Below are 24482 nucleotides of genomic sequence, written 5' to 3'. Positions count from 1 at the left end.
AGCCAGGGCTCTCTAGTGGTAACTGCGGTGAGCAGCCAAGACTTATCTAGGAGTATAAAGCACTTGCAATAACACAGTTGTCATGCAGCAACTTAACACACCTCAAAGGAACCACATAGTGTTACAAAAATAAAGGAACTTTATCACAGTAGAACTGAACTAGATTACTTATAGGTAGTCCATATATATATATATACACACATACATACATACATATACACATATACATACACACACACACACACACACACAGTAATAGTTAGGAATTAGCATAAGAAACGAAAAGCATTGGTAAAAATTAATGAAAATAGTTAGGGCCCTAGGGGAGGGCCAAACCATCTACTAAAATATTGGAATGCGAAGGGAGGTCCCCCCCACCCAAGGATGTGGAGTAGTTTGAGGGGAGCTTGAAAACTCTAGTGCATCTAGGTGACCCCCAGTGACCAGGAGGGCAAAGGTAAGTATCTGGTCTTCCCAAAGGTGACATGGATAGAGGAAGATTGCAAGACCAGGACCAGTCCAGTGGAACCAACGGTGGATTCCAAAATGAAGAGGACCTGCAAAAGAAGGGGAGGGTCCAGTCCACACAGGAGTGTCCAGTCGTGGCAGGAGCTACTACCTACCCCATTCTGTGGATGAAGGTCGACAGGGGGGAGATGAAGATCAGCTGTGGAGCCCAGGAGCTGTAGAGAGGTCCTTGGAGTCGTTCAGATGTCCCACGTCGGTTGCCAGGATCGCAGATGGTCAATGGTCAGGATGGCCACAACAAGCCTTGGCAAATGCAGGTTGGTGCAAAAGAGGCCTGCAGTGAAGAAGAGGACCAGCAAGGTCCAGGGACTTGACCCTTGGAAGGGAGTCTGGGCTGACTGTCAGCAGTCAGGAGAGAGAGCAGAAACAGTCACAGCCCCCACAGACAACCCCACTGGCAGCAGGTACAGTAAGTTGCAGTGAAACTCAATCAGCACAGCTGGAGAGGATTCCCACATCGCTGGAGCAGCAGAGGAGAGTATGTCCTTGAAAGGATATAGTGCTGGAGGGCGGGGCTACTTGGAGCCCGAAGATCCCTTGGAGCTACAGCCTTGGTTGTTGCAAGAGCTGTGGTGCACAGGGGTACTGTCACGCAAGGAGAGGCCAGGGCTCACAGTCTCCCAAGTTGGACTGCAGGTAGAGAGGACCAAGAGGACCACTCAGCACCACCACCTATGTTGGAGATTCTTCCTGGAGCAGGATGGCAGTAGATCACGGCAGCCGGCCATTGTCTTAGGGGCCTGCGGTTGCAGAGGAGCAACTCCTTCACTCCAAGGGAGATTCCTTCTTGTTTCTTTGGGGCACCTGAAGTCTTGCCGACCCCAGAGGATGCACAACTGTGGAAATGTTGCAAATCCTGGATGGAGCCAGTGAAACAGTGTTGCAAGGTAGGGTCATCTCAGGAGTTGCAGGCTTATTTGGTTCCAGCGGCGGTTCAGGTGGCCAGGAGCAGAAGAGGTCGTTGCAGAGGAGTACTGATGGAGTCTTGCACGCCAAATCTGGGGACCCACCCACAAGGAAGTCCCTAAATAGCCCTAACAGGGGGCTTGGTCACTTTGCAGGGTGACCACCTATCAGAGGGGGTCAGTGACGTCAGACACTTGGCATGACCAACCAGATGCTCCCAGGGGCCTCTGCACATCTTGGTTTCAAGATAGCAGAATCAAGTGGCCATCTGGAGGATTTCTGGGCACAACCCCTGGCGTGATGATGGACAGGGGATTGGTCACTTTCCTTTCTTTTGTGTGCTTTTGCACCAGAGCAGGGACTCGGGGGGGCCCTGGACTGGTGCAAACCGGATTAGGCAAGAAGGGCACCAAATGTGCGCTTCAAAGCAATCCGGTGATGTTGGGAGGCTACCCCTTACCAGCCAAGTAACATCTATTTCCGAAGGAGAGGGTGTTGCCTCCCTCCCCCACAGGAACTTCTTTGTTCTGCCTTCCCCTGCTTGAGCTGTCAAGCAGCAAGAGGAAAGGCTGCAACAGCACGGGCTGCCCACAAACCGTGAAAGACTGGTAGGGGCAATACTGGGGGGGGGGGGGTCCTCTAAGATCCACCATAGTCCATGGAATCCTGCCACCAATACTGACATTAGTATTGGGGTATGATTCTGACATGTTTGACATCAAACATGCCTAGGTTCGGAGTTACCATTATGTAGCTGGACCACAGGTAGTAAGTGACCTGTGGCCAGTACATAGGTAAAATGGCTCCCCCGCACTTATAAAGTTCAGTGTATTGGAACTGGAGTTCGTAGGGGCAACTCTGCTCAAGCAGGGGTGCCCTCACACACAGGGACCTGTACCCTGCCCTCTGGGCTAGGAGGGCCTACCATAGGGGCAACTTACCTGGAGCAGTGACCAGCAGTGAAAGGGTGCATGCAAGGGCTCCTGTGGGTCAGCACCAGGGGTAAGGCTGCTACCACTGCGCTAGCATGAGGTGTTCCAGTACTGGATATCTGTCAGGCAGCAACATGCGCATCCTTGCACATGTTTGCAAAACACTGCTGCCTGGATAATGAGGTCTGGAGGGACGGACACTTTGCCCACTGCCAGGAGGATATGGCTTGGGTATCTATCCTAAGGTAAGGAATCTGCAGCTAGAAGTCTATCAGATGAACCAGATACTTACCTTCGGTAACGCATTATCTGGTAGAGACTCTATCTAGCTGCAGATTCCCTACACTCACCCATGCATCCCCGCTCTGCGGATTTGTCTAATAGGGTTTATCCCTCTCAGTGCCCTAGTTTTGCACAAACTTTTGGTTCCATGCCTCTGTGCTTCTGGCGTGGAAGCGCATGGGTAAAAACGGACATACAGGAGCCGGGGTGGTGCCTTTATAGGTGACTGTGACATCACAGAGTTCTTCGCTGACGCTGCCACCCGACGGTGCACGCAAGGTACTGCTCATCAAAAAATTCCGGGTTCCAGGCTGATACCAGGAAATTCCAGCCCATTGGTGACCCTGGTGTACCAATGCCCTGAGTATCCAAGTACCATATACTAGGGACTTAGAGGGGTGCATCACTATGCCAATTGTGGGGTGTAAAGGGTACCAAAGCAACCAAATTCAGAGGAGAGAGCATAATCACAGGGGTGCTGGTTAGCAGGATCCCAGTGAAAACAGTCTAAACACACTGATAAAACAGGCAGAAAGTGGGGGTAACCATGCCAAAAAGAGTAACTTTCCTACACCAGTGGTGTACTGTACAGTGGTGCAGAGTAGAACAGAGTGGTGTGGCATGCAGTGGCATAGAGTGCTGCAGATTTGAGTATGGTGGTGCAGAGCACTGCCCCAGAGTAGCCACAGGGTCCAATGGTTTTGAGTAATATGGTGTAGAGTACATTAGCATAGAGTGCAGTGGTTTAGAGTAGAGGGGCACAGCGGAGAGTGGTGCAGCGCAGAAGAGTGGAGTAGCATGGAGAGCAGTAGCAGAGTGGAGTCGCATAGAGTAGTGGTGCACAGTATATTTGAGTAAGAGTATAAAAAGTATAGTGGATTTCAGTGGCGCAGAGTACAGTGGCAGAGTGGTGCACAGTAAGGTGGCAGACAACAGTGGTGCAGAGTATAGTGGTGCAGAGTAAAAAAGTATTACAGTGCAGTGTCGCAGAGTAGATTAGAGTGGCTTAGAGCAGACTGGCGCAGACAGCAGTGGCATAGAGTGGAGCGATTCAGAGTAGAGAAGCAGATGAATGTAACGGGAAACAGTTCATTAGCGTAGTGCAGTAGAGTGGCATACAGGGTAGGGTGCAGTGACAGGGGAGTGGCATAAAGTGGAGTGAAGCAGGGTAGAGTGCAGTGACGTAGAGGGGAGTGGCGTGGAGTGGTCTAGAGTACAGTGACATTAAGAAGAGTGATGTAGGGTAGAGTGCAGTGACATGAAGGGGAGTGGCGCAGAATAGAGTGCAGTGACGCAGAGGGGAGTGGCCTAGAGTGGAGTAGTGCAGGGTAGAGAGCAGTGACAGAGGGAAGTGGCCTAGAATGGAGTGTTGAAGGGTAGAGAGCAATGATGTACAGGGGAGTGGCGCAGTGGCAGAGTAGACTGTTGTAGAGTGCAGTGGTGTATAGTACAGAAGCATAGAGTGCACTGGTGTACAGGGTAGGGCGCAATGGCGACGAGCGGGTTACAGGGAAGTAGAGTAAAATGGTTCAGAGTACAGCAGATAAGTGCCGGGTACAAAAGCGTAGAGTACGTGGCATAGAGTGCTGTGCAGAAATGAAGTGGCATAGTGTGGAGGGTTGCAGAGAGCCATTACAGACAACACATCTTCAACTGAAATGATCATTACATTTACACAGACATGCAGTTTCAGTGATAAAAGTATACAGCGCTCAAACTATTTATAGAAATGTCATTGCCTATAGGCTGATTTATTTTCTTGGTGGTATAATATTTGCTCCCACAACACTTCACTGCCTCCCTCCAGTACACCCTCAGTAGCCAACATAATTGTCACATAAATCCTCTCACTGGGAAATCAGAGAAATAAAAGTAAACATCAAGCTCCCTAGAAGACAGAGCGTGACATTAGACCTCTTTCCCTGAATGCACAGTAAATGTGACAAGCTAAGAACAAGATTTAAATGCCTGTTTAAAGAAATGGAGTACTTGAAAGGATACAGAAAATAGGGTTTGGACAAGGGAATGGACGATTCAAGCTTGACAGCCTAAAAGAAATAGAACCAGCAAATAGAAAGCAAGTGAATGAGTTCCAAACCACAAAGAAAATAGTAAGCAACGTGTGGAATGCACTCCCGGGAAGCTTTCCGAATGTCCAAGACGTCATTAGAAACCAGATAGCTGTGCAGTCTAGTAGGCTTCGACCTAGAAACAAACTGGGTGGGTAAGATGGTATGTGTTTGCAGTACCCATAACACAGTTCCTAACAAATAGACAGCCTATAGCTTCAGCAGATGTGGAGTGGACTTTTTATTCTGAAAATCAAATTCTATGAGATTACTAAAGGCATGGATGGACCACGTAGTCACTTGACTGTGCCTCGCCCCACACTAGGAATCAGACCAAAATATGCCTCTACTATAACAAAAATTGCTTATCTGCAAATCACTAATTTAGGGAAGTCCAAGGCAGTAGTAACTGGAGGGAACTGGAATAAGATTATAAACAGCATTAAGGACAGATCAGACATGCCAGACTTTATGGAAGAGGAGAAGATTACTTAAAGTGCTCTCAGGCCATGCACTAATACAACCATGGGGGCAACTCCACACTTGGAAAGACTAGACTTTCTCTTCTGCATATACACCCGTCTAGACTTGCTAAAAGTCTTTCTTACCACTAGTTTAATTCCACCTAGCATCTCGTCCTCCATCCTGGATAATGGAATCTTTCACTGGAATCTTAGACTACTCATGTTGGGCTTGGGCATGGCTGCCCTACCATTGAGAGGCTAGCCCATGAAAATTGCTCCAATCTTGTCTCCTTTCTATGCTATAACGAAGGATTAGTGTTTCGAAAAAGATCATCAGGGAAGCAGAAAAAATCCTATATAATGGATGGGCATAATGAGATTCTCAGATCTGAATGGAACAAGGCAAAAAAAAAAAACAGAATGCTTGCTGGATTGAACCAGACAAGGCCACACTACTGATTACAATAAAACTCCTCAGCAACTGAGTGTGGTAAACTAAAAATAAAAATCCAAATATGATCAACTCACTATTCACGCTTTTGGCACAATGTGTATAAGGAGAATTATGAACACAGGAACACTGGAAGATTACTAACCACCCAGTTTAAGCAAAAATAATCATTCTGAGCAACAGGAAAAATGAATGGTAAACAACAGACATCCCCTATGTAATTCACCTTGATTTTCATTGATCTAAAATCTGAGCCACACCAACGAGACTGGTGAGCAAGAAGACTTATTTGTGGCAGAGGTCAAACTGCAGACACAATGGGATGATACCCTCAAAGTTCTTGAAGAAACCAGTATGGAAGTAGAAATAGTCATTTTAATAAGAGGAAGGCTAACCAGTAGAGGATCTAGGAAGGGAGCTACAATATATTTACCCCCCACTTCCAAAAAAAAAACAAAAATAGGAAAAATGAAAAAGAAACTACACACACTGCGAGTTACAGGGTGATCTCACTCCTAAATGTGGATATCAAAATATCTGCTACTGGGGTGGAGCTAAGCATGGTCAGGATGGCAGTTTCCCTACCAAGCAAAAAAGATTTGTGCTGTGATGAAACAAATACATGGCCTGGGTGCCGATGACCAAGAAAGGGGTGAATTGTATAAAAAAAAAAACATATATACACACATCGGCCTTAATGTTAGGAATGGTGGCACCACTCCATGTCTTCAGGGTGTTGGGCCCCTCAGCTTCTATTTTCTGAAGTGCCTAGTAGGAACTGCAGGGGTGGGAAACAAGATTGCTGACTAGACAAAACTCCCCTAAGTATATTAGAGATTCCCTTTCAGGCACCATTCAAATTTCAGGGAGCTAACAAAAATAAAACATGCTCACCAACAGTCTGTCACCATCAACATACAAAACACATACTACACACGGAGAAGGAAAAACAAAAAAACAACCAGATCATGCTGAAAGATCATCCAGTACATACAGGTAAAGACTTGCTTCACAAAACTAACAAAAAAAGTAAATGGTTCCTAGCCCTATGGTTCAAACTGAGAATCAGCCACAGAATCAAATAATATGGTCTGCTAGATCTAGCAATCGTGGAAGAGATAGCAGATGGCAAGACCACTGAATATTCAGAGCCCAAAGATCTTGAAGCCTTCCTGGTTGAGCTGCATACCACAGCAATGACCACTGGTATCCCCAACCAAGACCCTCCTACATGGAGAAATGAAGACTCACACCTGTTTTAATCAACCTTACGGATACAGATCTGTCACAACACCAGAGATTAAGCACAGACCTTCAAAAATGGATAAACAACCACATTATCAAGACACTCTAAAAAAGATGTACTGATGTCTGCAATTCAGTAAATTTCTTTATATCGCTGAACTTCTGCTCTTGGCAGTGTGACAGCCTTTGCTTGTACACCTTCTTTATGTAGAATTTGAGCAGATCTCAACACGAGTCACAACCTTTTCGCTACAAAAGCCCAACCTATACTAGAACATAGTTGAAAAAGATAATTCCATGCAACTATACATGAAAGCTGTATGGACAATATATTACCTGCCGCGCTGTGTCAATCAAATTACTGTATGGCTGATAAAGAACCTGACATCAAGCGGAATCTGACTAATGGTGCGGTTGGGTTTTGCCATTTATTTTTATTCTAGTATAAGATGCCAAGTGTTGTGACAACACAGGGCACCAACTGTAAGGTAATTTTACCCTCCAGCTTCATTTTCTCCTCCCCCAACATTTTTAGACCCCTGGAGTCTTTGATGACTGCCATTACACTTCGTCCTCTGTAAATAAATGTCCTTGACCAACAATACTGATATTAATTGACATAGCAGGTCTAGCCACACTTTAGACTGGCTTTACAAGCCACCCTCACACTGTAAATACCTGTTTCACATACAACCAGTGGTAAACTCAGACCCTGTCAAATAACACAGTTGGCAATCTATCCTAGAGGACTTTTCATGTATTGATTTTACTGTTACTAATAGGTTTACTAGCCCCTTGGAGACCAACTGAACACCACTACTGCACCTGACCACTAGTAAACTGTTATTCCACAACATTATAAAAAAATATCCTAAATCATGCAAACTTGATCTTAGTCTCAGTCTTCCCCAGGATATTTTTCCCTATCTGCCACCTATACAGCCCAATCCTCAGCAATCCTAATCCCCAGCAGGACAGAAAACACTAGATACCTCAATTCCTTCCATACACGAAATCTATCAATTTAGGACCTATCGGTCCTTTCTGGAGAGAGAGCTAGAGCTGGTAAAGATCATAGAACACGTGATCTGCTCATTCAGAAAGTGAATGAGCAATAAAGATTCCTTTTTTTTTTATCTCGTCACATTTTCTATGCATTCCAAGAAATAGGTAAAATGTCAGTTTATGTCTTCTTAAAAAAATGCTGCATATTTTATTCTGGAAATGAGCATTTGCTGTTCTGTCTCCGAATGCAAAGTCAGAAGATTTTGTAGTGAACTGTCTGACAAGAGAGTATGAAATAAAAAGCTAAAGGATGCTTTTTTCTCACACATTGAAACAGCTTAAGAATAAACTATACAACTATGTATTTAAAAAAAAAACTGGTAGAAAAAGACACTGTTTGATATGTATAAAGTCTGATGGAAACAAAGATTTTAATAAGATAAAAAAAATTAAAAAAAATCAGAACACTTTACTTGGTGATGTGCAGGTAAATATTTGCCAAAACAATTTCCACATATCATTTAAAAGCTATATAGTTTTATCAGGAAAACTGTGTGTCTGTGATTATAAATGGACCAAAAGTTGAGTCAATTAAATCAAAGAAAATATTTTTTTTGATCAGCGGACATGTTGAACTCATATTTGAAGATGCTTTCATACCTGAAGAAAAAGGTTCCAGTGAAATAACATTTGCCTAGGAAGGCACAAACTGAGACCAGTTTATGAGGCATGCGTATCACAGTTAGTTCGAAGTAAATTATTCAACTTCCTAGGCCAGCATTTCAGGTAAATGTTTTATGATGTTTCTAGTCCTAAACTACCCATTTACTTGCCTTAGCACTAACATTCAGAAAGCTGTTCTCCTGGCAAGTATTCATTTATATATTAACTAAAAGTGGGAGAAAAAGTAAAGAACGTGTTCTATTCTACTTATCTTGAGAAAGACCTTCATTTTTAAAGACATTGTGCAACAATCATAAAATAAGATACTTAAAAAAAAAAAAAAGTCTATTTCGTTAACATGCAGATGTGTTTCATCAGATTATTTCATTATATTAACGTATGTTTTTTTTTATTTTATTTTTTAGAAGCGATAGTCCTCAAACATGAACTTAGAAACATTCATGCCTTCTTTGTCCTGACAACAAAGCCATTAGTTAACCTAGAGACAAGTTAGTTGTCATGAGCACCCACTTTGTACCCTAGGTTATTGGTATACATGGAGCTAGTTGATAGTTCATTAAATCAAACACAAGAGATTTAATAAAGCACATATCCTGAACGCATGTATTTTAAGGTGCTCTCATAAAGGATAATAATGAGCAAAAATTAGTAAAAGTAAATTAAGGATTTCCTAGGACCACATAATTTGGTTAGGGAAACTGTGACTGGGGATTCTTCCAGAGATTAGGGGTTAATTTAAAGGGCAATATGGGACAAAACCCTCAAAATAAACGCATCACTCACTTTGCACACCATGCATGTGCTTTGCTTCCCTTAAGCCCACCCCTAATTCTGCTGGCATCAATGCAGCCCTCCAGTCACACAACAAACAGTACTTTTTGGCCCCTGAGAAAATGTTTGTGACTACCCATGATCTAGAAGAAATTCATCAAAACGCTCAGTCCATATGATCCTTACAGAGATTGCTAAGAACTCCAACACTACAAGCAAGGACCTAAACACCTCGAATAACATTAGAAAAATATTGAAAAAGGCATGGTTTTGGTGTGAGCATATCGGAGAGAAAAGCCATTCTCTTCAAAAAAAGAACATTAATGTACAGTTGAATACAATCAGGTCAAATGGGGGAAGACAAATTATGCAACAACAGGGGCTCGAAAAATCTACTCGACCACTCACTATGGTGAGGTTTATTTTAGGAGGTTGAGCTATTTTTGGATTCCACTGCACCACTCTGGGGAGTGGACAAAGAACAGGTGTTCTGTTCAGTCAGAAACTGAATCAACATTTAAGATGCCTTTAAATCTTATTCTTGTCACATTTGCTCTATGTTGTGAGACAGAGGTCAAAAGTCAGTTTGTCATTTTCCTTGTGACATCAGAGTTCGAGGATTTTGTAAGGTGAACCGTCTGACCTATGTGAAACGAAAGGCTTTTGGAATCAGTTTTTTCCAAGCACAACATTTAAATAACTAAGTCAACTTTACAAACATTTCAAAATATATTTCAGCAGCTGTGAAAGACAATTTTTTCTACTTGCGTCAGAACACTTTACTTGGTGATGTGAAAATTATAAATGTTTTCTGAAACCCAATTTTCACAGATTACTAATACACTATATAGTTTTATCAGTAAAGCTGCAAGTTATCGGGAAGGTTTTGGGAAATGTACTGTCTGTAAATCACAGTGCACTACCACTCCTGCCCTGCTGTCAAAGCTATTTAATAAACTAAGAGGCAAGTCATGCATGTATCAACTGTACCCTATATGTGGGCTAGAGTTATTCTACATAGAGCAAACTTTTAGTTTATTTACTCAAACAAGATGTAGGAAGTTGGCTCTGTATGCACTATTTCAAAGTAAGGAATAGCATGCACAGAGTCCAAGGGCTCCCCTTAGAGGTAAGATAGTGGCAAAAAGAGATAATACTAATGCTCTATTTTGTGGTAGCGTGGTCGAGCAGTAGGCTTATCAAAGGAGTAGTGTTAAGCATTTGTTGTACACACACAGGCAATAAATGAGGAACACACACTCAGAGACAATTCCAGGCCAATAGGTTTTTGTATAGAAAAATATCTTTTCTTAGTTTATTTTAAGAACCACAGGTTCAAATTCTACATGTAATACTTTGCATGAAAGGTATTGCAGGTAAGTACTTTAGGAACTTTGAATAATCACAATAGCATATATACTTTTCAAATAAAACACATATAGCTATTTTAAAACTAGACAGTGCAATTTTCAACAGTTCCTAGGGGAGGTAAGTAATTGTTAGTTCTTGCAGGTAAGTAAACCACCTACGGGGTTCAAGTTTGGGTCCAAGGTAGCCCACCGTTGGGGGTTCAGAGCAACCCCAAAGGTACCACACCAGCAGCTCAGGGCCGGTCAGATGCAGAGTTCAAAGTGGTGCCCAAAACACATAGGCTTCAATGGAGAAGGGGGTGCCCCGGTTCCAGTCTGCCAGCAGGTAAGTACCCGCATCTTCAGAGGGCAGACCAGGGGGCTTTTGTAGGGCACCGGGGGGGACACAAGTTAGCACAGAAAGTACACCCTCAGCAGCACGGGGGCGGCCGGGTGCAGTGTGCAAACACACGTCGGGTTTGTCGTTGAAATCAATGGGAGACCAAGGGGTCTCATCAGCGATGCAGGCAGGCAAGGGGGGGGGGTGGGGGGGGCTCCTCGGGGTAGCCACCACCTGGGCAAGGGAGAGGGCCTCCTGGGGGTCACTCCTGCACTGGAGTTCCGATCCTTCAGGTCCTGGGGGCTGCGGGTGCAGGGTCTTTTCCAGGCGTCGGGATCTGAGAGTCAGGCAGTCGCGGTCAGGGGGAGCCTCGGGATTCCCTCTGCAGGCGTCGCTGTGGGGGCTCAGGGGGGACAACTTTGGTTACTCACAGTCTCGGAGTCGCCGGGGGGTCCTCCCTGAAGTGTTGTTTCTCCACCAGTCGAGTCGGGGGTCGCCGGGTGCAGAGTTGCAAGTCTCACGCTTCTGGCGGGAAACGCTGTTCTCTTTAAGTTGCTCCTTTGGAAACAAAGTTGCAGTCTTGGGTGAACAGGGCCGCTGTTCTCTGGAGTTTCTTGGTCCTTTTAGAGCAGGGCAGTCCTCTGAGGATTCAGAGGTCGCTGGTCCTGGGGAAAGCGTCGCTGGAGTAGTTTTCTTCCAAAGGGGGGGGGGGGGGGGGGGGAAGGGGGGGGGACAGGCCGGTAGAGCTGGGGCCAAAGCAGTTGGTGTCTCCGTCTTCTCTGCAGGGTTTTTCAGCTCAGCAGTACTCTTCTTAGGTAGCAGGAATCTGAGTTCCTAGGTTCTGGGGAGCCCTTAAATACTACATTTAAGGGCATGTTTAGGTCTGGGGGGGTTAGTAGCCAATGGCTACTAGCCCTGAGGGTGGGTACACCCTCTTTGTGCCTCCTCCCAAGGGGAGGGGGTCACATTCCTATCCCTATTGGGGGAATCCTCCATCTGCAAGATGGAGGATTTCTAAAAGTTAGAGTCACTTCAGCTCAGGACACCTTAGGGGCTGTCCTGACTGGCCAGTGACTCCTTGTTATTCTCATTATTTCCTCCGGCCTTGCCGCCAAAAGTGGGGCTGTGGCCGGAGGGGGCGGGCAACTCCACTAGCTGGAATGCCCTGTGGTGCTGGAACAAAGGGGGTGAGCCTTTGAGGCTCACCGCCAGGTGTTACAGCTCCTGCCTGGGGGAGGTGCCCTCTGGGATGTAGTTTACAATAAAATGTACACTGGCATCAGTGTGCATTTATTGTGCTGAGAAGTTTGATACCAAACTTCACAGTTTTCAGTGTAGCCATTATGGTGCTGTGGAGTTCGTGTTTGACAGACTCCCAGACCATATACTCTTAAGGCTACCCTGCACTTACAATGTCTAAGGTTTTGCTTAGACACTGTAGGGGCACAGTGCTCATGCACTGGTGCCCTCACCTATGGTATAGTGCACCCTGCCTTAGGGCTGTAAGGCTTGCTAGAGGGGTGACTTATGTATACTGCATAGGCAGTGTGACGTTGGCATGGCACCCTGAGGGGAGTGCCATGTCAATTTACTCGTTTTGTCCTCACCAGCACACACAAGCTGGCAAGCAGTGTGTCTGTGCTGAGTGAGGGGTCCCCAGGGTGGCATAAGATATGCTGCAGCCCTTAGAGACCTTCCCTAGCATCAGGGCCCTTGGTACCAGTTACAAGGGTCTTACCTGGATGCCAGGGTGTGCCAACTGTGAAACAAAAGTACAGGTTAGGGAAAGAACACTGGTGCTGGGGCCTGGTTAGCAGGCCTCAGCACACTTTCAATTCAAAACAGCATCAACAAAGGCAAAAAGTCAGGGGGTAACCATGCCAAGGAGGCATTTCCTTACACAAGAGGATATAATTTTTTTTTACAGCAGAAATGCTGAACTCACATATTTGAAGTTGCACTCATATGTGAGAATGAAGAAAAAGGCGCCTGTAAAATACAATTTTTGCCTGGGATCACACAATTTGAGACCTGTAAGTAACAGGGTAACGTACATAACAGTTAGGTTGAGTAGGTTATTCAATCTACTCAAGCTGCAGGTCTAGTAACAATTTTATGAATTTTAGAGGCCTGAACAGGTTTACTAAATTAAGCTGCAAGAAAACAAACTGCATGGCATAACGCAGCACATTTGTGATAGCATTACATCATTCTTTTATAATTTACACATGCTAACACTATCTAGGCAAACGTTTCAACTTCTTAGTACCAATCTGACACCCAATCAGCAACAGAAAGATGGTCTCTCTCTCTATGCAGCAAGACATGTTGCCCAGTTTTTAGGAATTTCAGATTCACTTTAGCTAAAAACGTGTGTAAAAATCTGTAGATTACATGATGCATTAAATGGCAACTTCGGCAAACACATTCATGTGGAAAACAAAGCAGCCGCAAAATTGCATAACTGGCCCTGGCTACAGTTCAAAGCGATATATTCAGAGAAAATCAAACACTGCACAACGCCACAAGATCCTCACACCTGCAGGGTGATTTTGGCTTGCTTTGCAGATACACAATCTAGATAATTCACGACACAGTCCACCATAAATTCCACTCTACCAACACATTCTGGAGGAAAATATGAGATCAGAATTCAACAGTTAAAGTTTAGCCATTTATGGAGCATACTTCAGAACAAAAATCTAAAAACACCTGTAAATATGACTAAATGGCTGATATAGAAATATACTGGAATTTTGGAATGGCAAAGTTGAAGAAACAACGCCCTTAAACACCACCAAGGTTAGGCGGTATTATAAAGAAGTATGGGCCAAAATCCCTTCCAGGACAGGCAAGAGAAGGTCTAATGGGAAAGATTTACTTCATGCTACTGCTATTGAAAGTTACAAATGTTACGGGGGTCCACCTCTTTTCCCTTAAAGAAGGTCTCTGTATGTAATCTGATATTTCGGCTCAAAAAATTACAAAAAAGGGAAATGTGTGTCTGTTTTGTCCCACAGGGATACACTTATCTACTGAAAGGAGGACTAGATGGTCAAAATGTAAAGTTACCAAATTTTTAGGAGGATGTACTTCGGAAATGCAATGTAGGGGTTGCAGCTGCGACCCCTGGTCTCAGAGGTGGTCCAACCAGTGCCAAAAACAAAGAGACAGATCACACTTAGGGTCGGACAGGCCCCTATTCTCCTTGCTCTTTTTCCATGTTTTTTTCTTTAATACACAACTAGTGATTAACAGTCTTTTTCAATAGCAGAGCAATAAGAGAATAAAAAAATATTTTTTTAAACCACACACTGGTCAATAGTAACAGTACTTAGATGGGAAGAACCAAATGGTGAATAAAAAGTATTCAAAGGAGTTTATAAAAAAAAACAATTGCAAGACACACAGCAACATTGTGAATATAGTCCTGGCCCCTTGACATACCTCCGTAGAAAAATGTTGTCTGGAGATTTTCATTACTGATTTGTGTTTCTGAATCATTAGAGAAGTAATTTAGCTTGGGTAGACACTGCTAATCTGGGACAATTTTTTCTGGACATTTTTAAAAATAGCCGATGTATTGCAGTGAAGAACCATCAGACCTAAATACTTCATTCTGGTGTCAAAATATACGTTTTGTGGGTCAAGGAGTCTAATGGAGAGAGAAAACTCCTCGAGCAACCACTTGCACCATTTTCCAAAATGGCAGCTCTATAATGATGTGTTTTATTCATCATATTGGTAATTTTTTTAATATTGTTTTTTTCTGGTTTTCCGTTCGCTCAAATTCGGAAACATGAGTGAAGCAGGTGGTAGCAGAAGATCTTTACCTCCTGACAGAGTGCTGCTAATTACAAAATCCGAGTATTCCAACAAAGAATCATTGGCAAAGCCAATAGGTTTCGCCTATTCGAATTCTATTGACTTTTCAATGTTTTTTTACATATTGCAGAGCAATTGAGCTGCTGTGCACTATAACTTAAAGTTAAAAAAAAGCGCCTTGACATAGACAATATGTATAACTTATTGGCTTTGCCAATGCTTGTTTTCTTTACAAGAGAAACCTAATAAAAATGTACAAAATTGCACATAAAACATCTAAGTAATGAGCTCCTGCCTCATGGATTCAGAGAAAACTGCAGAAGGGAATAGAGACCAAATATTCTTACGTTAAGGATGTACGCTCCAGTTCTTCCTTTGCATACTGGTGCATATAGTTCTGCCTCCCTTCCCGTATTAGAAATACAAAACATAACACACCTGACAAACAGGGAGGGAACAATACTGGTTATGACAGCCTGTTAGATTCAAGACACAAAAGGACAAAGTCGGTTTGCAAACGAAAATCTTGAGCTCACATAACGCACAAACTGGCCAAAAAAAAAAAAAAGTTGATGGTGCTCCTCTTCCTTTAGCACTGACCTGAGTGAAGAGTAACCCTGCCCCTAGCGGCACCCCAACACAGGCCTGGCGGGGAAGTGGCCATATGACTGAGTACAGGGGGTACATCTTATGAGAGCCTGAGAGATAGAGGGTCACAGAGTGACAGAGGCTGGTGAGGATATGGAATGTAATTACAACTTATATTTTTTAATGGCTTTTTGACTTACAGGAAAACAAGTGTGAAGCCAGAGCTCCAAATTTAACTTAAGTGCTGGGTGAACTTATGGTAAGATTCTGTTTGGGGGGAAAAGCATGGCTCCGATGCTGCTGCAGTCTGCAGAGCATACCAATCGATACCTTCAAAGTTTCCCCCACAGAACACGACCAAACAGGTATCATAACTCCACTGGAAAGAGTATTTCAAAAGCAGAAAGGTGTTCCGGCTGCCAAAGCTTCAACACTGGGCTGCCATCAGCTAAAGTACACGTGCCGCCAGGTAAAGTTTAGTGTGCAGCTAGGAAACGTTAAGTAAAGGCATAATTAAATAAAACTAATGAAAATGTAGAAGAAACAAAGAAATGCAGTAGCGTATGCTGGCACGAAAATAATTCTTCAAATGCATCGGCGAAAGTAGTTCCAGCAATTAAAGCAGATGAGAAGCTGAATGAATAATTAGGCTGCAGGATACTGATAAGAAACACACACCAAAAAACAAGAACTGGAAAATGCAAGAAATAGTATGCTACAGCCAAAAGAAACAGAGGAAAAGTAAGTGGCAAGCACAGGAACCAATAAAAAGCAAGGTCGGTTACCATTTATATTCAATAGAATTGCCTGCACAGCGCTGTCCTTGTGAAAGCTAAACATAAAAAAGTCATATACAGTGGAAAAAAGCCTGGAAAAAAATTGTCAAATAGCAGAAAGCAGCAAATCACAAGAAGAGTCAGAGTCTTCTGAGACAGTGACTACAACCTAACACAATGCCCATCCACTTAGAAGATCAATGGCTACCCGTCATCCACTCCAACAGGTGATCATAAATAAGTAGATCTTCAAAGTGTTATCTGTGGTCTAGCCAGAACAAGGGTCAAAGGGACTGACGTTAGCCAGAATAAGGGCTAAAGGGTTTGACGAAAGAACAAAGTATAGAGTATGCGAGTCTCCAACGGCAAACATGTTATAAATGTAGCTAGCTTCTTCCAAGATGACGTTTTCAGTCGAGTAGATGAGCTAAACAGTGAGGTGATTGTATTTGCAGCAGATTTGTATGCCCACCTGAACTGCATGTGTGCATTCGAAAATGTGAAGGTGCAAGGAGTTCCCAGCAGCAACGTAAACACCAGTCTTCAGTTAAGATTACACTCTTTGAAAAAGCTAATTACGTTTTAAAGCCACTCGAGTGCTGGATAAGGGTTCACACTCTGTGAGATCAGAGAAATAATGGTCAACATTGATGAAACTGTATCTGGTGAGAATGTACAACGGCAGAATTTGTTTGTCACCAACAAAAAGAATGAGCCACTTATGGTGTTGTCAGCTGATTAGACTGCTGCAGTTCTTGCTGCCAAAATAACATCACAGGATGTTGTAAGATCAACAGGAACCATTTAAGAAACTTCCTGAAATATTTAGATTTTGGACTTAATGACAAATTTGGTGATGCTCCAGAGCTCTGCAAATCATGGGAGTCAACCCGAATGCTTGAGGTGGTCTTAACATTTTTTCCATCGTTGTTTAATATCAGCAAAGCAAAACTGTTACAAACTAAAGTTCTTGAGTTCATAACAGAAGCCAACAACACTGACAATGGCTTTGAAGATATAGGCGAAGAAGCGGAAGACATTCCCATGAACCAAAAGGCTTATGCTGTGCAAATGTACTGTCTTTTCTAAATCATGTTTTATGAATTACATCATGGCAAAAAGAAAACTCTGCTAGACATGATGACTACCACACAATTTATGACAAGTGCAAAAGTAGAGAACTAATCACTTCAATGAATAGGATTGGTCTATCAACAAGTTCTAATGACATATTACGGAGCAGGAGCCCGTTAGCAGCTCATGCTGTAAAATCTTGTGAGTCCTACCGCACACCACTTCTAAGTCACTTCACCAGGAAAGGATTTACAATTGCTGCTCTTGATAATTTTGAAGACAGCTTCTCTTTGTCTTGAACATACAGCACACATGATACTGCCATGGAGCGTTTTCAAGACTATATCAACGATGTAGCTGCTGGAAAACGAGCTGTGTCAGCTGTAGGCATAAACAAACGAAGCTGCAGACGTATAACCCAACTGCCTGGCCAACATGTTCAAGATCACTACAAGCCATCAACACGTCCCAGTGTACCACAAAGTTTCAAAGTGGCTGAGAACATGGGTCGCCTTCTACCTGATGCTGCAGTCCGCAGAGCTGATTTAACAGAATTTATCATATTGCTTAATCGGTGCGGACTGTAGGATGTGGAAAAGTCAGTTCCTCTGTGGGTTGGGATTATGGCTCTGATCTCCGAGAATAATATCTCAGTGAAGAAGGTTGGGTTTTTACCAGTAATATCTCCAGTCACAAACTACGCAACGTTAGGGGATTATGTATTGTAATATTATCATTATTTATCAATGTGAATGAAGTAATATGAATGATATAATATAATCTGTGACAATTTTGATAAATAATTTGTTTGAAGTCTGACTCCAGTCCTCGTTTAAATGTATATCTATTAGAGTCATACCTATATAGGGTTCAAAAGTGTATTCGACCACTCGCTATGGAGAGTCATATTTGGTGAGGCCAAGCTATTTTTAGGACTTACACGCCCCTTCTGGTGAGTTGACAAAGAAGAAGTGTTCTGTTCAGTCAAAAAGGCTGTAAGGTGTCATGTTTTTCCTAACACAACTTTTAAACGGCTATGAACTGTACAAAATTTCTAAATATATTTCAGTGGCTATGAAAGCATATTTTTTTGGATTTGTGTGTGATGAAAAAATTATTTTATAGGACAAAAACAAATCAGAATACTTTACGTGTTGATGTGCAAAGGATATATGTTTTTTGAAGCCCAGTTTTCACAGATAGTTATTACAATAACTATTTTTTATCAGTAAAGCTGCATGTTAGTGGGAAGGTTTTTGGACATTTCTTGGACATTTACTGTGTGTAAATGACAGTATGCTACCACATCATGGTTTAGTAATATATTTATTAAATGTGAGTGTTTGAACAAACTGAGAAACACTCCTGCCCTGATGGCAATGCTGTTAGTAAACTAAAAGCAAGTCATGGGTTTTGTGGCTCTTACATGTGGGCTAGATTCTTATGATAAGTGCAGCAATCTTTAGTCTACTTAAACAAAAGAAAAGGTGCAATCATATGTGAGAATGAAGGAAAAGGCGACTCTGAAAACTATTTGCTTAGGATCACACAATTTGAGACCCATTTACAAGTCAAGTACATTACAGTTAGGTCGAGTAGATTTCTCAAGTTACTCGACCTGCACGACTAGTAACATTTTAATGTTTTTTTTAGGCCTGCTATATTTAACTAAAGCGGTCAGGAGCAGCAGTGTTTTTTGGGTTTGTAATGTACATTCCCCAGTGACTGCTCTCCATATCAAAGCATAGGCCCTCTAATTTCTATGTTGAAGAGGATGCACTTGATTCAAAAGACATAATGCAAAGCCAGGTATAGTTGGATACACTCAATTTAAAATCCGAAAACCAAGTTTGCTGTGTTGGTCAAGGAATGTGATGAAAAATCTGAACTTTCCAAGCACCCTGGAAATGTTTTCACACATGATAGCTCTAGTGAAAAATGTGGCACCTATGTATCTTGAAGGTGACTGGGCGATACATGTGAAGACTGTGGAGTCAATGATTATTGTGTTTCGCAAATTTGACTGCATAAACTACCTGTGATATGGGTCTTGGTATTCGGATAGAGTGAAGAAGCTAGAGGTGAAAACACCATACCTCTAGAGAAAATTCACACAAAGACATTTTGTGGTGAAAGACAGAAAGGGAATGTTCAATGCTGTGGCTCCAGATTTAAAACCAGAACAGACAATACAGAGATCACAGAAAATCTCCAAGGGAATTATTGGTCAGAAACGTAAAAGTGAATATGTTGCTCAATGGCAGCTAGTTTACCATGAAGTCCTTGCTATTTGCATTGTTTTCAGAGGGACAACAAATTCAAAATTAATGGACCAACGTGAAACTGTTCTTCACCGCAAACTTGTGAGAAATGAGAGAGGAAACTTTTCAATAAAACATGTTGACAGCCTTCTTCATTTCATGTAACCGCAAGGAAACCCCTTTGACATGACTGAGCCTATGAGACTACACAACTTCATGACCAAACAACATTTGGATAACAATATAAAGACATGTCTACTAGATGTCCTTAAACAGGAACAAAACTATACGCAGAACTGAAGCAGGAGAGATTTGTATTGCAAGAGAAAAAGCTGTTTCATGTAATCACTGAAGCTAAACTTCCAGGCTTTAAAATTGCCAAAGTAAGAGTTTCGTCTAACCAGCCACTACAAAACAGGTAAAAAAAAAAAAAAAAAAGTAGCAAAAGGAAGGGGTGAATTTATCAAGGACATTTTGTCACATGATGACATTCCAACAAATGCATTATTTGATGGAGATGCTGCAACCAAACCAGTGAAGCACAAACTTGCACGAGAGCTTTAAAAAAAAAAAAGAAAAAAAAAAAAAAATGCTGTCGCTATGGACTATATATCACAATTGCAAATTGCCAAGATTTCATCAATGCAAAACTTCAGAGAGGTCGTCCAGACTGTTCTACAGATATCAAAGTCAGTGTGCACCTAGCAAGAACTCCACATTGTCTTTGACTGTTATTTTGAACTATCTGTCAAAGAATGTGAGAGAATCAGACAAGTGTCTACAAGTGGAACAATTGACCTTCCCTGCATTAAAAATTCAACACCTATGCCTGTACAACTTGCTAAATTCTGGTAATCAAACAAACATCGAAGAAGATAAACCTGGAGAGATAAACTTGCCAAAACATTGCAAATGCTTCAGTTAACGCTGAATTTCCAATTATTGAAAGTGGAATGATTGTCAATGACGGGTTGGTGCCAACGGAGATATATTCATAGGCAAAGCCCATATTGTTCAAGAACTTAACAGCAAATTGGAGAAAGCTGACCTTCGTGTTGTGCCACATGTTGAGTGGGCTGTTCAAACTGGTTCCAATCAGACACTGTACTGTCAAATGACACAGATGTCAGTATTGTGCTACTTAGATCTGTTGCAATGTTTATAAATCAAGGATTACTAGGGTTAGGAATACGTTATGGAGCAGGCAAGAAAAGACATGTAATCCTGCTTTAATCTGTACAAGAAACTTGACCCAGAGATACCCAGTGTTCTTGTCAAGGCATATATTTTTATGGGTGATGACTATCAGAAAGATTGGAACAAAGCTTGGAGCTTTAACTACTAAACCTGTTGAGTTTCTAAAAGGATTCACTGAGACAGAAAAATAAAAATGTGACTTCAAAGACATAGTGACATTCCACTGATGCCATATTCTGTGCATGGGCACATTAAAAGAGTGTTCCACTTGATCAGAAGATATATAAATGTTTTGGATCATGCATATGTGGAGAAAGATCTATGTGAATTTGGTTGGGAAGATACTGGTGGGGTGCTCTACTCAAACGTAAAACATTCTGCAAATGTACCACGATCAATTGAGAAAACAAACAGATGAACTATCAAAATTTGTCTAAAATAGGAGTGAAACATTTTTTTCATATTCAGATAATAAACATTATTTGGTGTATAAATAACAGGATTAAGACCCATTATTTGTTTCTATATGCTTCTCTTCTTTCTCTATTATAGCCATTTTGGAAAATGGCAGAAGGGTTGCCTTGAGGAGTTATTTTCTGTCTCTATAAAAATACTTAACACCAAAATAAAGTATACAGGTCTCATGGTTCCTGAAATATTACATCACCACTGCAAAACAGCTGCCATTTTTAAAAATGCCATTCAGAAAGATTTGGCACGGATCAGCAATATCTAACCAACCTAAATTACTTCTTTAATCATCCAAAAACGCAAAATCAAAATGAAAATCTCTGGACAACATTTTTACAGAGGTATATCAGGGGGACAGGAATAATATTGGGGCAAAGCAAACCTGCTCTAAGCTCTCTATAGAGGTGATACGCTCAAGTATTAAATCAGAATCAAAGCATTTATCAACCCACATATGAACGGCAAGGTCTCCATTATTAAGGTCGGCGCCGTTTCGATCCCAATAAAGATAGTTGTAAAACAGGTGGCATCTAGAATAGACATTTGTTTATTGATGTTGTTCTAAGAATTCAGAAGTAATGTGTAATGACACTTCAGCGATGCTGGTTATTTATAATGTAATTAGGGTTAAGGTCAAGTGATGTCACTATCTGTGAAGACTGAGTTGAGATCATATGAAGTATCTTTCTGTGATATCATTAAGATCATGTGGAGTGTAATGTAATTTCCACTATCCCTAGCTTTTTGAAGTCCATGGTCTAATCTTTTTCGCACTGCTGTATGCAGCCAACACTTATATGGAATTCATCTCTAACCTGATTTAAAATTGCATTTGCCACCACTAACTGATTAAATGTGATTAAAAATAAAATGGTACAGGGACAGAAATATCAAGGTCTATGCAATAAAAGCTCAGAGTAGTCATTTCTGTTTTTGCCAAACAAAAGTTGAATTTCAGACATATATGCAAACTTTTGAGCAGATATTTTTATTAACAAACAGCAACTGTGAATTAAGATAACGTCTGTAACTGCAAACATAGCAATAATGACTGAGTAAATACTTTTAAAAGAAAAGCTGGTATAATTACCTTAATGGCTTTAATAGCAGCCTTAGTAATTTGAATCATCTTTGCTCGAGATATAGGAGGCTTCATATCCATAAGTGAAAAAAGCTAATAAAAAAAAGTTGTAAATTTGTTAGTGCTTTAGATAATAAACCAGAATCTAGTCAAATATGGTGCACTTTTTATTTTCTCGTTACCACTAGCAAATCCTTTAATTGCAAAGCATTACCATATACAATACTACAGTAATACTTAAACATTGGTAAAGAGATGCATGGCACTGGAACAACAACAATGCAACAGGAAAATGCAAGACTAGGTTAACAAATGTGTTAATGCTTTATTCCTTCACAAGATCAACACACTCTTATTCTCCTGTTGGGAGAAACAACTAGAAAATGCACTACATATATGATTCCAACTATTACCAGCAGCGTAACTTATCAGCCATTCAAAAGACTACCTCAAAAGAGTATTAAAACGAAAAGTGGTATGTGAAGCTTGCTCAGGACCGGTTGTCCAATTGACAGTATTAAATTCCTTTCAAAACCAGTTTCAGAATAGCTTGCGGAGGTCTTCAGCTGCTACTTTGTTACCTGTACTTCTACATTATCATATTAATATCTGGTGCATAACTGTGTAACTAAGAGCACCTCCATTATTATTGTTACATGATTCAATGATCCTGAACTTTCAGGGAAAATTCAGATTTAAAATTCACCGGAAGCATATGCTACAATATTAACAAAACATTTGGAAACCAAAATGTAATTGTACCAGCCCAAACATTTTTCAAAGATCACAGTTTAAAAAGTAGGGCAACTCACTTTTAAATAGCTGGTACACAATTACAACAGATTTGAAGAATCTTTCAGTACAGCCAAACCTAAACCAGACAGTAGTATTGTTTTCCTATCCCAATATTCTAGAAAAGGAGTGCTGGTAGTCCTCATTATATTTGCTCCCTGAGAACTCAAATAAGACGCATAGGCCAGCCCCAAAGAAAGTAGCAAGACAGAATAAAAAAGTAATACACATAGTTGCTCTATGAAAAACCGTTTGTAGCCTACAATAAAATGCTGCTTTTACACATGTAAAATGTAAGAGGAATAATTCAAAGTGTCATCGTGTGCAGATTATGTCCTGCTGTTCTCCAGAGACTGCCAACACAAGGCTGCACTCACATCACGTTACATACGGGTTCCAACCACCAGCAATAAAAAGACAAACCAGTTTATAATGGCTTGCTCTTATTCCATTCAAAGCATTGTAAAATAGAACACCATGTTCCTTAGCAAGTAAAAAGAGCAAAGATATTTAATACAATGCTCCTTAGCAAGTAAAAAGAGCAAAGATATTTAATACAATGCTGCCGTCACAGTTCAACAATTTGTAAACTTCAGTTCAAGACAAACAATTAAATGCTTTGTGCTTAGGGAGGGCTATTGAAAATATTATTTGATCATAAGAAAAAAAGTTCGACATTACACTATGAACATAAACATAATAAAAAAACAGAATTAAAAAAATATATATTCCCCCAAAAAGACAAAACAGTTATCAGATGATATTTTAGGTAACCCAAATGTCTATATCACACGAAAAATGAATTAACTGATGTGCATATCTTCATGACTAATTGCTCCCTGATCTTGAGTATTCTTTCTTTGGCACTTAAAAGGCAAATAAAAAAAATACACAGTCTTCACATGATAGCTTAGCTGTAGACCATCAAATCAGAAGAACTGACCATAGGCATAACCAAAGAAAGCTGAATCAAAGCATACAGTATCAAAAGTTAGTAACGTTGGAAGAAAAAACAACTACAATATAGAAATATTCAGGGCCATTACTAGCTGAATTCTAGGCAAGACTTAAACCTCAAAATATTGTGCCATGTGAAAATGCCACATCACATGGCTCTACGAATCCAGTCTTCAAAGCATTCTCAGCACCGAACGAAGCCCAAAAGCATACACTCAAACATCTTTAGTTGGGTGCACCAATACCAAAATAATGTTCTTTGCTGAACTTGCCTATAACCATTCTGGAGAAAGCCCTTTCCCATTTATTACCTTAGCTACTCTGTTCACTTCTCTCTTCTCAATGACACCCAGAGCTAGAGGTCATATGCCCGGGTGCGGCATTTTATAAAATATCTACTTGCCCATGGGACAGGTTGCTTCATAAATATGCTT

At 41.4% G+C, this 24482-nt stretch overlaps 1 protein-coding gene across 1 annotated transcript in view; it reads right to left on the bottom strand.

Annotated features, from left to right (window-relative positions):
• SCAF4 (SR-related CTD associated factor 4) overlaps positions 1 to 24482 on the bottom strand; it is an 860634-nt gene that overhangs the window by 826366 nt on the left and 9786 nt on the right. The window contains exon 2 of the mRNA XM_069204042.1: positions 22309 to 22392. Within this exon, the coding sequence (XP_069060143.1) occupies positions 22309 to 22392 (84 nt within the window). The remainder of the gene's footprint in view (positions 1 to 22308; positions 22393 to 24482) is intronic.

Source organism: Pleurodeles waltl, chromosome 8 (genome assembly GCF_031143425.1).
Source record: "Pleurodeles waltl isolate 20211129_DDA chromosome 8, aPleWal1.hap1.20221129, whole genome shotgun sequence".
NCBI classification, from domain to species: Eukaryota; Metazoa; Chordata; class Amphibia; order Caudata; family Salamandridae; genus Pleurodeles; species Pleurodeles waltl.
Note: the sequence above shows the minus strand (reverse complement) of the source record. Positions and strands in the feature narration are given on the sequence as shown.